At 34.7% G+C, this 15,944-nt stretch overlaps 1 protein-coding gene across 15 annotated transcripts in view; it reads right to left on the reverse strand.

Moving 5' to 3' along the window:
• RIMS2 (regulating synaptic membrane exocytosis 2) overlaps nt 1-15,944 on the reverse strand; it is a 605,377-nt gene that overhangs the window by 87,587 nt on the left and 501,846 nt on the right. For 8 of the 15 annotated variants that reach the window (XM_057531989.1, XM_057531987.1, XM_057532000.1 and 5 more), the window contains one exon: nt 8,218-8,459. The exons of the other annotated variants lie outside the window; for them this stretch is intronic. In XM_057531989.1, the coding sequence (XP_057387972.1) occupies nt 8,218-8,459 (242 nt within the window). The remainder of the gene's footprint in view (nt 1-8,217; nt 8,460-15,944) is intronic. 15 annotated transcript variants of the gene reach the window in all.

The raw sequence follows: 15,944 nt of genomic DNA on the forward strand, positions 1-15,944 counted from the left end.
TACACAAAAATTAACTCACAGTGGATTAAAGACTTGAAGGTAAGACCTGAAACCATAAAACTCTTAGAAGAAAACATAGTAAGCCCCTTGACATCCATATTGGCAATGATTTTTTGAATTTGACACCAAAAGCAAAGGCAATAAAAGCAAAAATAAACACGTGGGACTACATAAAACTAAAAAGCTTCTGCACAGCAGAGGAACCGTCAACAAAATGAAAAAGCAACCTACTGAATGGGAGAAAATATTTGCAAATAATATATCTGATAAGGGGTTAATATCCAAAATACATAAAGAACTCAGAGAACTAGTAGTAAAAAACCCAAACAATTCAATTTAAAAATGGGTAAAGGATCCGAATAGACATTTTTTCTAAAGGACATACAGATAGCCAACAGGTACATTAAAACATGCTCAAAAAAAAACATGCTCAACATCACTAATTATCAGGGAAATGCAAATCAAACCCACAATGAGAATATCACCTCACACCTGGTAGAATGGCTATTATCAAAAAAACAAGAAATAACAAGTGTTGGTGAGGATGTGGAGGAAAGGAAACCTTTGTACACTGCTGGTGGGAATGTAAATTGGTGCAGCACCTAAAGAAAACAGTATGGAGGTTGCTCAAAAAATTAAAAAGTAGAGCTACCATATAATCCAGCAATTCTACCTCTGGGTGTTTATCTGAAGAAAATGAAAACCCTAACTTGAAAAGATATTTGCACTCCATGTTCACTGCAGCATTATTTATAATAGCCAAGATAGGGAAACAACCTAAGTATCAACTGATGGATGAATGGATAAAGAAAATGTGATACACACACACACACACACACACACACACACACACACACACTATTCAACCATAGAAAAGAATGAAATCTTGCCATCTGTGAGAACATGGATGGACCTTCAGGCTTATACAAGTAAAATAAGTCAGACAGAGAAAGACAAATATCATTCTGTTTGATATATATATGGAATCTTAAAAAAAAAACAAAAAGCACTAAGCTCATAGATACAGGGAACAGATTGGTGGTTGCCAGAGGCCAGGCGGGGGTATTGGTAAAATGGGTGAAGGGAGTCAAAAGGTACAAACTTCCAGTTGCAAAATAAACAAGTCATGGGGATGTAATGTACAGCATGGCAACTAATAATAATGCTGTAATAATAATACTGTATTGCATATTTGAAAATTGTTAAGAGAGTAGATCTTAAAAGTTCTCATCCCAAGAAAAAAAATTCTGTAACTATATAAGGTGATAGGTGTTAACTAGACTTATTGTAGTGATCATCTCACAACATATACAAACACTGAATCATCATGTTGTGTACCTGAAACTAATATAATGTTGTATGTCAGTTATACCTCAATTAAAAAAAAAAGAAAATGGGCAAAGGACTCAAATATACATTTCTACAAAGAAGATACACAAACAGCCAATAAGCTCATGAAAAGATGCTCAATATCACTGATCATTAGGGAAATACAAATCTGAACTACAATGAGAGACCATCTCCATTTCAGTAAAAAGAAAATTATAAATTATGTATTTACTTTTAGAAAACATAAAATACATACAAATATTTTAAAAGATTAAAATGCAATAAATATTTGCAAATGGTAAAATAAGACTTTATGCTCTCAAGAAAAATATTTGAAGTAATATACATTATAGTTTTAAAAAATATTGGTTTGCTTCCAAAACTGCTTCCTCTTTTTCCTGAGCACTCCCTAGACTACATTTCCCAACCTCCCATTTTCTAGCATCAGCCTTGTGACTGAGCTGTAGCCAATGAAATAAAAGCAGAAGTGACTTCATTATTTCCAAATCTTGCCCATAAAAACTTCCCATGTGCTGGCTGAATACAGAGGACCCCAAGGCTCTAGAAGACGGTAGAGCCACGAGATGAAAAGAGTCTCAAACTCTGAATGACAATAGGCCACCGGCCCACTGGGAATAACTGCATTGGACTGATATTTGCTCAATGAATGAACTTCTTTTGTATTAAGTTTTCAAGGTTTATATTTTATTGCAGCTGGCATTATGTTAGCTACTAAATAGAGCAACTCAAAGGTCTGCTTCCAAATTCAGTTTTCTCATACTTAGTTTTAATAATGTCATAGTTGAAAAAGGAACTTCACAACAAAACACCATAGATCATATAAAGTATAAATGTAGGGTAAAGTTCATTGTTAATAACAGTATATATAAATCTGCATTTTATTAATTTTCCTGAGAACTTAGGATTTGTTAGTGACTTCCTGTCAGATCTTAGAGTGTCACTGTGTTTATTTCATCAGTGGCTAACGAAAAGCCTGACTAGGAGTAGAAGTTTCAGAACTACCTTTTCTGTGTAGTTGCAATATTAGTATCACACTTAATCCAGTTTCATTGCAGGAATCTTTGTAAGTCTCTTGCCCATTTTCTTGTGGTTAAGGAAACTAACACCTCCAGAAAGGCATGCAACACCTGACTGACATCCTGACCAACTGTGCAAACTAGGGTGAAGCCATATATTAAATATGGTAGTGCTTAATTTCTTTTTTGTCTTTTAGATTAAAAGGAAAAATAAGTTCTACCATTTTCATTCCATCCTCCAGAGAACTTCATCATGAACGCCAAAGGAGTACATGGGCCTTTCATCAGAGATCACTATATTTGATACTATACCAGACACTGAGAAGGATGTACAAAATAAGAAAAAACAGTCTAGCCAAGAGATAGACAAATACATAAATGATTACAGTTACTAAGTGTTATAATTAGAGGAAATATAGAGTACTGGGTGAGCTTAGAAATTACTACAAGATGAAAAGAGCAGAGATTACTGAGTGGCCACAGGTTATAACAGCTGATCTCTACTTAAGCTCTGGATCCGAAGCTCTCTCACCTACTCAGTTGTTCCCACAAGTATCCCCTCTCATTAAAAAACCAGAACCCTTCTTTGATCTATTTCTTCCAAGCTATAGTCCTATTTTTTTGTTTCCCGTTTTATCAAAAATCCTAGAAATTGCTTTTATTTGCACACAGTAGTCACTAATCATATGTGCCTACTTAAAATTATATAAATTAAAAATGTAAAAAAATTAAAAATTCAGTTAGTCACACAAGCCACATTTCAAGTGCTCAATAGCCACATGTTGGTTGTATGGTAGCCACATGCTGGCTACCATATTGTATTGGATAATGCAGATATAGAACAATGCCGACACTGCTAAAAGTTCTATTGGACAGTGCTGGTCTAGACTATAACAGAATAATTAAGAATGAAGTCTCCAGATCTATACTGCATGGATTTAAATCCCAACTTCGACCCTTAACTAGTTAAGTAAACTTGGGGAAGTTACTCCCCTTCTGCCTACTTTGATTCCCTCATCTATAAAATGAGGGTAATAGTAATTAATTCTTGTTTCATAACATTGTATGATTTAAATGACTTACATGTAAAGTGCTTAAAACAGTGCCTAGCACATGAAAGTGCTCAATAAGTATTAGGTGTTCTAATTTTTATTCTTGAAATTATTCTCATGGACTCTACTTCACCTCCCATTTTTGTTAACCTGCTCCAATCAGGCTTTGTCCACCATTGCAAGGTTTGTCAAGGTTTACCAAATTCCTCCATCTTGCGAAATCCAATGGTCAACGCCCAATCTTCATCTTATTTGAACTACCAGAAGCACTTGACAGAGATAATGATCTTTCTTAAAATATTTTCTTCCTTTGGTTTCCAAGATACCATATTCTTCTTTTTCATTTTCTTTAATAGGTGCTCTCTCTTAAGTTTCCTTTAATAGATTCTCTTCCTGATATCTAAATGTTGGCGTATACCAGGGCTCTGTCTTTAGTTTTCTTCTTGATTCAAGTTACACAGAGTAATATTATCTAGTGCCATGGCTTTAAATATTACCTGCTGATTACTCCCAAATTACATGCTTAGCCTTGACCTACTATGGATGCATAGCCAACTAACCATATAATGACTGTACTTAGACGTCTCATGGGCATCTCAAAATCGACATGTCTAAAATAGAATTCTTGATTCCCCATGAAGCGGAATTTGCTACTGATAGCTTACATCTATAAAGTGATTTTTAAGTTCTGAAAGCATTTTCTTATACATTTAAAGTATTATCTTTATAAAAACTCTTAGGACAGTAGGTGTTAAATCCAACTGTCAGATGAATATTCTATGACTCAGATATGTTGGGCAGGTTTTTTTAAGAGGCCATATTTGATATCTTATATAACCCAGAGCAAGCAATAGCATCAAAGTCTCCCTATTCACCCTATGTGCTTTCTACAATGTTGTGATGTTTAGCAAGATATATTTAAGCTTTAAAAGTGGTGAGTTTCCACTTAACAGTCAAAGAAGGATACAAAATAGCCTGAGAAGAGAGATATGACTTAGCTACTATGTGTATTAACCAACATATCTTTATAAATGGTTTCCCCTTCACCAATTATTGTGTATGTATGATTAGTGATCCTACATAATCATACATAATCATAATCCAGAATAATTTTGACATTCTTTAGAAAGATACCATTTTTCTGAGTTTTCTACTCTTCAGAAGTTAAGTAAGCAGTCTTTATCTGGTCTTGAAATCCATACTGGTAAAATGATATTTACTTTTACAATGATGAGTATCATTTTAAGAAGTTGAAGATATTATGGTATATCATTAATTAAAAGATAACTATAAATTAATTACATGCAGATCTCCATGCAAAGGCCAGAAAAATCAAAACAAAGGATCTATTGTAAGATCTAACATCATAAATCCATTCATTGTTTTAGATAATGTTATCATATGATCAAAGAGTTTAGGTATTAAATTTGAAGATTTCAGTTTTAAACACTGTTAGAGCTTGTCACTGCATTTTTAAGAAAAGAAAACATAAAAACCTTACTTGAGACATATACACAGAAATACAGAATTTAGAAACCCACTGAAAGTTTGGAGTCCAGTAATTACAAAACAATCTCTGTTGGCTATTCTACAGTTAATCTCCAGCTTTAAAGTGAGAGATATTCTGAATTCTATTGTCAATATAGGTCAAAGCTATACGGTGTGTATGTAGGAATGCAATTACACATTTTAAGAATGATAAAAAATTTAACCATTATAATGTTACCGAATATAAATGTAGACAACAACAAAAAGGAACACGTTATTTTCTGCTATGCTATATACATAAGAAGGGGCTATATGGTATAACAAGGAACTAAACTACATTTCTTAAATCTGCTAACATCATAGTGTTTTTGACAATAAAAATCAAATCAGTGTATGATCAACAGATCTCTATCTTTAAATAAAAATATTGTCAAAGAAAGATATATGGGATATTAATGCCAAAACTATGAAGACATGAAATTGATCATTGAGAAATATTGACCATTTCTTCAAACGTTCTATACTCTTAGCTTCTGTGACACTACTCTCTCATAGTGTTTGTCCTTTCTTCGTGATAATTTCTTCTTGGTCTTCATTGGCTCCTGTTCCTCTGCCCAATTCTAAAAGGTTAATCTTCCACAGAGTACTGTCTTCACCTACTGCTCTTTTATCTGTAGTGTTCTTCTTGGGCAGTCTCACTCATGTTCATGGTTTCAAGCAACCTCTAAATGTTATAACTCCCAGATTTATGTCTCTGGTTCTGACACGAGCTTTAGAAGAGTTTATTTAAATATGTTCTAGACATTTCTACTTGGATATTCCATAGATATCTCAGATTCAAAGTGTCCTAAATTGCCACCTCTCCTTCTCCCAACCTACTCCTTCTTTTATACTTCCAATATCCATTAATAGCACCACAACCATCCATCCAGGGATGCAAGCCAGAAATATGGGGATTACCTTAGAATCTTCTCTCCTTCACCTCCCCACATCCTACCCATCAATAAATTGGGTGACTGACTACTAATTTTGCTTGTTAACAATCCCCTGAATTTATCAACCCCTCTCTATCTTTATTATAACTGACAACTGACTTAGTTCAGGATCTTATCTCTTATCTGAAATATTGTACTACTCTGCTAATTCATCCTAAAATCCTCTTTACCAGATGCTGACTTATCTTTACTTCTTTATTGCAGCTCCACTAGATATAAGCTCCAAGAGAAGGATCTCTTGTCTTGTCCATGTTTTCTTTAGAATACAGCATATGGTAGATGCTCAAAAAATATTTGTTAGATAAGTAAATGGCAGCCTGAATGGCCTACAAAATATATATTATGCAAATCTAACCATATCAATTCTCTACTGAAAACCCTTTAAAACTTCCTATCACCTACAAATTAATATGATCTATAAGACCCTCCATGACCTATCGACCTTGCCTCTAGCCACATTCAGTCCAAAATTTTTTGTTAAAATCACACCTATTTCCTATCATTCCTGTATATGTCATACTTCCATTCCTTTGTCATTATGGTTTCTATCTGGAACACCTTTCTAATTGTCCTTTACCTGGTTAGCAATCACTCTTTTTTCAGGCCTTGGATCAGGCAACATCTCCTCCAGATATTCACTCCTGGAATTCTAGGTTGGTTCAAACAATCCTCCTCTGAGCACTCAGCACACTTTCTGTGTAATTCTAGTTTTACCACTGACATAGGATCTTGAAGCAATCTGTTTAAGTATCTATCTTCTACTAGAGTATAAGCAACTCAGATTATAAATGATTTCTTATTCATCTGTGTTCTCCATGTGCCTGGCACATAGTAAGTGCTCAAACCCCTGAATGAATAGAATTATTTATTTCATTTAACACCACATATTCTCTAAGTTGTAGCCTTATCAGTGTTTATTTTAGGTTCTTCATTTTTTAGATTAATAGACTTGATTTTTTTAGAGCAGTTTTGGGTTTACAAATGTTTGTAAGTTTTAAAGAGAAAAATGCAATAAATAAAGTTCTAACTGCGAGAGAAAAAAACCTCTCAATTTCAAAAGGCCAACATCTATCATTTTAGCACAACACAGTTAATTATGTATAAATGTTAGCAATTTTAAAAATCCTTTAAATATGATCTCTATGTCCATAAATTAAATTTCTAATTCTATATTAAAATGCAAAGTAACATTTTAAAACACCAAGTGAAAAATTACTCTAACATAATCACATTAAATATAGTAAGTTACAACCAGGATATAATGAATGCCATCAAATAACTATTTCAAAATAATACTATTATATAAGGCTCAAATTCCAGAATCACTGTTACAGTTTGTAAAACCAAGGTTAGCCGGGTCCAGGAATTAACATATCCTTAAATTCTTTTGTGCTGTAGATTTATGCCCTGGCTTCTCTGTACCAGAACCCTAGTATTCAGACATAAATGAGATTTAATCCATTTGCCTATAATTTATTTGCTGTAAAAGAAACACCATATTATATGCTTTTGTTTGTGTGTTAAGTAGAAGATATGCTATTATTTCCAAGATACCAGGGACTTAATGCTTAATTATCAACACCCATTTGAAAAAAAGGCATTGCTTTGACTCACAAATTTCTTAATTACTAACAGTGGCTTTTCTGAGTAGGAGTGTGGTATCTAATTTTTTTTTGCAGATGTGATTAGAGACTGAATTTTAAAGTAGCAAAGCTTTGAGTATGTTCCCTGTCAGCAGAAAATTTCCTCCATCCCTGCTGCTGGAGAATATTGCTGCTTGAAGTGTTAACAGGGAAATAAAAACTGCAGTGAGAAAATTGATACAACTGGTAAATGCTGCTTACAAACTGAAAAAGAAGTTAGGTTGTCAGCAATAAATGAAGTATATTATTCACACAAAATATGTGGTGTCATCTTCATCACGGTAACTTGCTGGGAATGGAAATTAACTTGGCTGGTTCCAACTTGAGGAACCTAAAGAAAAGCAAATATCTCACAGATCAGAGTACATTTACAAAGGACCAGCAGCTGACAATCAGGAGGACAACAGCTTAACTCCTCTCTGAGGAGAGAAGACGTTAAGTGCATTTCAAGGACAGTATCCAAGGTTCACTGAGAAGCAGGTTCATTGACCACTGAAAAGCAAAGCCATTGTTATATTTTCGGAAAAGTTAACTAGTTTAAAATGCCCCTTTCCTTCTGGAACATGTCATCATCTACACATCACTGAGACAGAATAAGTAAGAGAAAAGAAGATGTGTTTTAATTAATTACAACTCAATTAGGAAGTCAAAAAAGTAACATAAAAATGCCTACCCGTTTGGCTGAGCTGAGAAGCACTGCGGCTTTTCCGGGAGAGACCAACAATAGCTACCATTTTGGCCCCAATGCTAGAGCGCCGCTTTTTGCTGCTGCTGCCCAAGGCGCCCACTGCAGTGTCAGACTGGCTGCCATCATTCTTCTCCAGCGAGCACATGTCTCCGCTGATGCTGGTGCTTTTAGTCATGTTCTTCCCTGAGATGCCCATTTGTCTGCTTTGCATTTTGGATGTAAAGACACTGTAGGCCGATGGATCGTTAAAAGTGAGGACAAGAGTGAAAAGGAAAAGACAGAAAAGGTATTTTAGATGAAATATCTGGAGTATAATTCAATTATATCATCAGTGGGACATATTTTTAGGACTCAAAAATTTTCAAGTACCATGGTGTTGAATGGGTTTTACTATTCAGGGCCAACCTTAACGTAACTATCCAAAATCAGACATGATTTCCTTTCTGCCTTCAAAGAAGGCACTGGTTTGCATGGCCACAGGAAAAAAATATTTGCGAAAAATCAGTGGGCTCGTTTAAGAGAATATGCTGTCCTGCAAGTGCAATACACTTTGAGGCAGCCATATAACATACGAAAGAGGTTTCCAAAGCATTCTTCTCGAATTTGCTTTACTATAGCTTTCACAGAGAAATTTGATGAGTGGGGAAATTTTACAAAAAATGGCAAAAATCACAGCATCTATTGCTAAGAGTGGCTCTTTAAGTTTTCTCATTTTATTAATAAGAGTTTTCTAATAGTTGTTAAACTTTCTAACAGGGATTGATGTTTTCATTAGTTTTGAATTAAAAATAATTTATTTCACTTTACAGTTTCATATATTGATATGTTTATATTCCAAAAATGAAGAAAAGATTTTCCTCTTGCATTCATTTGAAAGAAACATCATTATCAGTTTTCTAGACAATATGGTCAGAAGGCAATAATTTTTTAAACATTTAAAAATTTTTAAAATATTTTTTCCCCTCTATCCTAGAGTAAAACCTACTGAAAGGTTAGGACCAGGGATCAAACCCAGGCCCCCGGCAGCGGAAGCATGGAGTCCTAACCACTGGACCACCAGGGAATTCCCAACACGTTACCTTTATTAACCTATGTTTGTTTCCTCCAAGTATTTAAGAGGGAAAAGACTCAGTATGAAATGTTTAAAAAAGACAGTAAATTGTACTATTTGATACTTCGGTGTTAAGATAAACAGCAAACACAGGACAAATTCTGAGTTTGTGAGAGTATGAGCATAAGAGTAAAACTGTAAATAAAATATACAGTCATGAAAAAATATTTCATCTTATTGAGAGCTGGGAAGGTGGTTAGGAGAGAACCTACCCAAGGAATTAGAGACTAGAGTGACTCAGAATTTTATGAATGAAGTATAGGGGGCCCAGCAGCTCATACAATGGAGTATGAGAACTGCAGCGCAGGGGCAGAAAAGACACTTGAGTGGGACTATTTATAACATCTTAGGCTAGTAAGTGGTGCTAGAGAGGGCTTGGAGGGCTTAAAAGTTAGAAGGAATAATGATAGAGTTATTCTCATTATTATAGGAATAATGATAGAGTAGGAAAAAACCCAGTGAGACTGGCCAAGTTCCCAAACATTATGCCACCTTGAAAGCCTTAATTCCCTTTCCTTCCCATTCCTGTGTTTCTGGAGGCAGGTGCCAAGAGCTCACTGAATACCTATTCACTATGATCACTCAGATTCGATTGCACCAGTTCCCAGTCATTGAGTGAAGGTCTGGATTTCAAGTGCCATTTCTTGAATTCTGGCATATTCCTTATGGGAGGGGGGAAGGGAGGGTAACAAACCCTGCTCCCATCTAAAGTTCACCTCACTAAACATTTTCTCTATATTAAATATTATTTCTTTCCTATAATGTGGAATTTGAAATTATTATGATCCTACATTACAGTTTAATAAGCTATATTTCATTTACTCAAATGACCATCTACAGTTTTCGGCCAGTAAAGTAGTAACCATGTATTCAAATGTTTATTGAATATATATCCCCACAAATATAGGGATACAAAAATGGTATGACACAGTCCCTTTTAATTAATGTACTGGCAAAAATATCAGCATGTAAAATGCAAATATAGCTGCATAAGAATGTGGTCTTAACTTATAACTGAAATTCCAATGATCAGCTCTAACATCAAGAAACCCTAATTAAGTTAAACATTCAAGAAAACATCTCTCTCTGAAGAGTATATAAAAACTGAGTTTCTCATGCTAATTCTTTGATTGCTGGAGATGACAGGAATTTAAAATTTAGTATTTTTAACATTACTGCAGGTACTGTATATAAATGTATTCTATTAACATACTATAATGTATTAGTATAGTACCTAAATGTCTTGGAGGGTATGTGTGTGTATGTCTATGTCACAAAGTTGATGTCCAGAGTTAGGGAAGAATATTTAGCTCATCAATAAATTATTTTTAGTCAAAAACATCTGCCTTGATTATAGTTATTAGTAATGAAGCTGTGTTTAAATGTTCCTTAGTCTTGGGTCTCATGATAGGAAGCAGCGCCTTGCTGGTTACAGAGCAGTTCACTGAACACTTAGGATAGTTTAAGGAGCGCCAAGAAGGCCGGTCATCTCCAAAACTCCTTTCCCAACAGCTGCCTAATGCCTAAAATGCCACTATATTAAAGATTTCTTTAAGAAAAAAAGAGTTATTTCTTATTTTGAGGTTTGCTCCCTTTTAACATTTTGCTCCCTTTAACGATCAACTCCCAGGATTTGATCGTTCATTTAAAAGATATTTGCTTTGTACCTACTACGTGGCAGGCACTGTTCTTGGAGTTAGAAATACAACAGAGAAAAAAAGAGAATGTCCCTGCCTTCACGGAGCTTTCCTTCCTATTGTTGTGGGGAAAGACAATAATGAAGTAAATAAATGCCAACTTCAGATAGTGATAAGTGATCTGAAGAAAGTAAGATAGAATACAGTGGTAACAAGGGACAGGAAAGTTGGGGGAGGGACAACATTAAATGGGGTGGTCAAGGAAGGCCTCTGGGCAGAGGAGACAATTGAGCTGAGTACTGAATGATGAAGTCAGTCACGCCGAGAAGAGTATTCTAAACTGAGAGGGGGGCAAGTGCACACACCTAGGGGTAGAAAGAAGCTTGGCTGTTGGAGGAAATTTATAAAACCAGTGTTAACTGAATGAGGTGAAGGTGAGGATACTAATATAAGGGGAGGTCAAGAGAGGGTAAGGCCTGAATGTGTTGGAATAAATACATGTCCTGTACTGCTTACCCTTATTTAACTGCCTATTCAGATACTATAGCAGAGCGGCCCTAAGTCTGAGAACATTGCATAGTTGGTTGCACCAAGAGCCCTGGGATCCAGCCCAATATTTTACCTCTAAATATATCATTAATGGACATTTTGGAGACAACATAATTACCTTCTTTAAACAGTGACAAATTTATAAAGGCTAGATCATTAAAGGAATAGGAAGATTGCTTTATTAATTGAGCATTCATAAATCCATTTAAACTCTTAGGTCTGTCTATCTATCTATCTATCTATCTACCTATCTACCTACCTACCTACCTACCTATCTATCTTTACTATCTCTTGAATTTATAAGTTCTCCATCAAATCATTGAATAACAGATCCCCACCCTGCCATGAGTTTGAAGAAACTTACTTTAAGGAAAAATGTTAAACTTACTACTTTATAAATCAAAAGTGTATGTTTCTCTCTCTGCCTATCACACAGTGATTGAGACTTTGACTTTGTTGAGACAAAGTCATTCGGTGGTGTTCAACTCCAACTTCTCTTTCCCTCTGCCCCTGGGACTGTGAAAGACAGGGCCTCTATCAAGCTGAGCCCCTGAGTGACTATAATGGACAGAAATGAACTTTTGTTGATTATGCACCTAAGAATTCAGGGTTGTTTATCACAGCAGCACAGTTTAATATGTCTTGAGTAACAAAGTCAGGAGAGACTGGCTACGGAAAAATCAATCAGGAGTTTATAGCAATAATACTGGGAAAGTAAATAAGAACTTAGGCTACTGTAATGCTATTACTAATAGAAAGCAAAGATTAGTGTAAAAGTTATCTGGAAGGAACCTTCTATACAGCTTAGTATCTGGACCTGGGAATAAGATATAATCATAGTTCAAATTAGTAAGCATTTACCATATTCCAGAGGCTATTTCAAGTGCTTTTTATGAATTAACTCATGTAATCCTCACAACAACTCTTAAAGAAAACCGAGACCCTTAGAGAGTATAGTGTTTGCCCAGGTGGTACTGATTTAGGAAACGATCAACACCGGAACCAGTGGAATTTCCTGATGGAAAGGCTGAGTAGGAGGAGGCTGTACACTCAGGCTGAGTGTTCAAGGGAATAGTCACGGCTCAACAGATGGAGTCAATAACTATTTGTTGAACAGGAGAGGACAGATGAAGCTAGGATGGCCTAAGTAGGCAAGCCAAGAGTGTAAAGAGAGAAATGAAAAAGGTTGAGAAGACAGTCCAAGGAATACTTATATTTTAAGATTAGGAAAAAGAAAAGTGACTGAGGTGAATAGAGATGCATTCTCAGAAATAAGAAAAATAGAATAGGGTTAAGTTCCACAGAAGACAAGAGAAGAATGAGGTTCAAGAAAGTTGTGGTGGTCAAATGATGCAGAGTTAATTAGCAGGAACATTTAAGAAAAGCTATGGATTTAGAGATTTAGAGGGTACAATTTACCTTTAAGAAAGCAGCTATTGAAATAGAGAAATTCCTATTGAAATAGAGAAATTCCTTCAAGATGGAGAAATATATGAGTTTAAAAACTCAAGTGAAAGAGTTTGATTTAAAACATTAAATTTTTATGCTGTGAGGAATTTTATTCAAGGGGAATAGAAGGAACCCATCTGTATATCTGTTTAATAAAACTGTCTTATCACAATTTCTAGATCCAAAACTACACGGGTAATGGTTTACCAGAAAAGTTTCTTTTACTCATTGGTCCTCCTTTTCCTAACTTAGTGAATGAGGAGGTTAAAGATCATTGTTAAGGTACTTGTAACCTCCAAATTTTTGTGATTATAATACCTCTGTTAATGTGGTTTTTAAAATTAATCCCTTTCAAATTTTCACAGTTCTTTTTCTTTTTAATTCAGCTTTGCCTATTGTTCCCCACAATTTCCCTTGATATATGTATTTTAAGCAATAACATGTCTCCCTTCACAAGTTTCCAGAATAAATTCCACAATTCTAACCCATCAATTCAATGTGTGTATCATCTCCTTAAATTTTTCTATTGTTTCACCTGTACTTTTCAACTAACCTCATTATTTCTATATGTAAATATTTTAGGCAGAAACAGACTTCTCTCTAATTCATTTTCATGTCAGCTTTTCTGATTTTACCACATGATTACATAGTACTTTCAATAATATGAAAAAGTCCATGACAAATTATCAGAAGGTACGTTCACTGGCCTATTACTTTAAGGATCAGTTTACAAATTTCACCATTCTTACTAATATCAAAGGAACACTAATAGTTAAAATTTTGTGGCAAAAAACCCCAAAAAACTGAGAACTTGATTTATTCTTGCTAATCATCCAGCTCTATAATCAGAGTATCAAGTTTTGTAGAGTATTTAACAAATGATGAATATTCTGAACTATTGCAATGATTACACTACATAAAAATTCACATTATGCTGCTAAAAATAATACTGAAAGCTAAACTATAATATGAAAATATTCTTGGACTGTAACTTTAACCTAAATAAAATCACTAGATGTTGAGTTTCAAAATGTATGAAAATGTATAAATGGCTATAGATTAAGGAAATTAATTCCTCAGACTCTAAAGTACAAAGCACATTAGTTCCATATTTTGAAAAATAGTGGATACTCAGATTTTTTTGCAAAAACTTGATTACAAATCAAATCCAAGTTAAAAAAAAAATCTCTACTTTGTGTAATCACATTGCATCATTTGTAATCACATTGCATCAAACATACTTTAAACTTATAAATCTTGATTAAATTTAATTATTATCTATAAAACTCCCATATCTAATTAAAATCAATCTTTCAAATTCATATAGAAGAATCTACCAGAATTTCTGGAGTCCCAAAGGATTAACAAAACCAAAAACTCATTCTAGAATTTTTTTCAAGAGGCCAAATATATATTATCCATACAATATTCCTTTATATTTAGAAACAAGGTTACTTTATTGAAGTTGTCTATGTTTTCCTTACACTTGCCTGACAATAACTGAGCAAAAAGAAGTTGTTTCTTGCCCTTTTATCTTTCTTAGCATGTGTGGAGTCAGGTAAAATAATTTGTAGAGAACCAGAAATAACTTCCACTGTTCCAAGTTCTTGGAATTTGTGGCATCATGTCACCTGGCACATTATTCTTCTAGTGAGCTTTGCATTATTGCTATAGTAAAGCCTTTGTTATCAGAAAAGATAGCCATTTTTACCATCTATCCTCTTTAACAGATAGCAGGGCTCAGGAGACTGGGCCATAGGATGTAGAAATGTCAGTGAAGAAGAAGAGCACATTGTGCTTTCTGAGACAGTGCTGTTATCAGTTACCAGGTCCTTGCTTGCTCAGGAGAAAATGAGGGTTCTGGGCTTAGAGATAAAAAGCCAAGAAGGAGCTCTTTCATCAATAGCACATACTGACAGGCCAATGATTACAGATATTTAAAAATATCTAAACAACAAAGCTCCAAGTGAAAATTTTTTGTATTTCTTAATTCAATTTTAGTGGGTATTAAAAAATTAACGTCTAAAGAGTGTGTGTGTCAAAAATAAACTCAAAATGGATTAAAGACCTAAATGTAAGGCCAGACACTATCAAACTCTTAGAGGAAAACATAGGCAGAACACTCTATGACATAAATCACAGCAAGATCCTTTTTGACCCACCTCCTAGAGAAATGGAAATAAAAACAAAACTAAACAAATGGGACCTAATGAAACTGAAAAGCTTTTGCACAGCAAAGGAAACCATAAACAAGACGAAAAGACAACCCTCAGAATGGGAGAAAATATTTGCAAATGAAGCAACTGACAAAGGATTAATCTCCAAAATTTACAAGCAGCTCATGCAGCTCAATATCAATAAAACAAACAACCCAATCCAAAAATGGGCAGAAGACCTAAATAGACATTTCTCCAAAGAAGATATACAGATTGCCAACAGACACATGAAAGAATGCTCAACATCATTAATCATTAGAGAAATGCAAATCAAAACTACAATGCGATATCATCTCACACCGGTCAAAATGGCCATCATCAAAAAACCTACAAACAATAAATGCTGGAGAAGGTGTGGAGAAAAGGGAACCCTCTTGCACTGTTGGTGGGAATGTAAATTGATACAGCCACTATGGAGAACAGTATGGAGGTTCCTTAAAAAACTAAAAATAGAACTACCATATGACCCAGCAATCCCACTACAGGGCATATACCCTGAGAAAACCATAATTCAAAAAGAGTCATGTACCAAAATGTTCATTGCAGCTCTATTTACAATAGCCAGGACATGGAAGCAACCTAAGTGTCCATCGACAGATGAATGGATAAAGAAGATGTGGCACATATATACAATGGAATATTACTCAGCCATAAAAGGGAACAAAATTGAGTTATTTCTAGTGAGGTGGATGGACCCAGAGTCTGTCATACAGAGTGAAATTAGTCAGAAAGAGAAAAACAAATACCGTA

Source organism: Balaenoptera acutorostrata, chromosome 17 (assembly GCF_949987535.1).
Source record: "Balaenoptera acutorostrata chromosome 17, mBalAcu1.1, whole genome shotgun sequence".
Classification (NCBI taxonomy): domain Eukaryota; kingdom Metazoa; phylum Chordata; class Mammalia; order Artiodactyla; family Balaenopteridae; genus Balaenoptera; species Balaenoptera acutorostrata.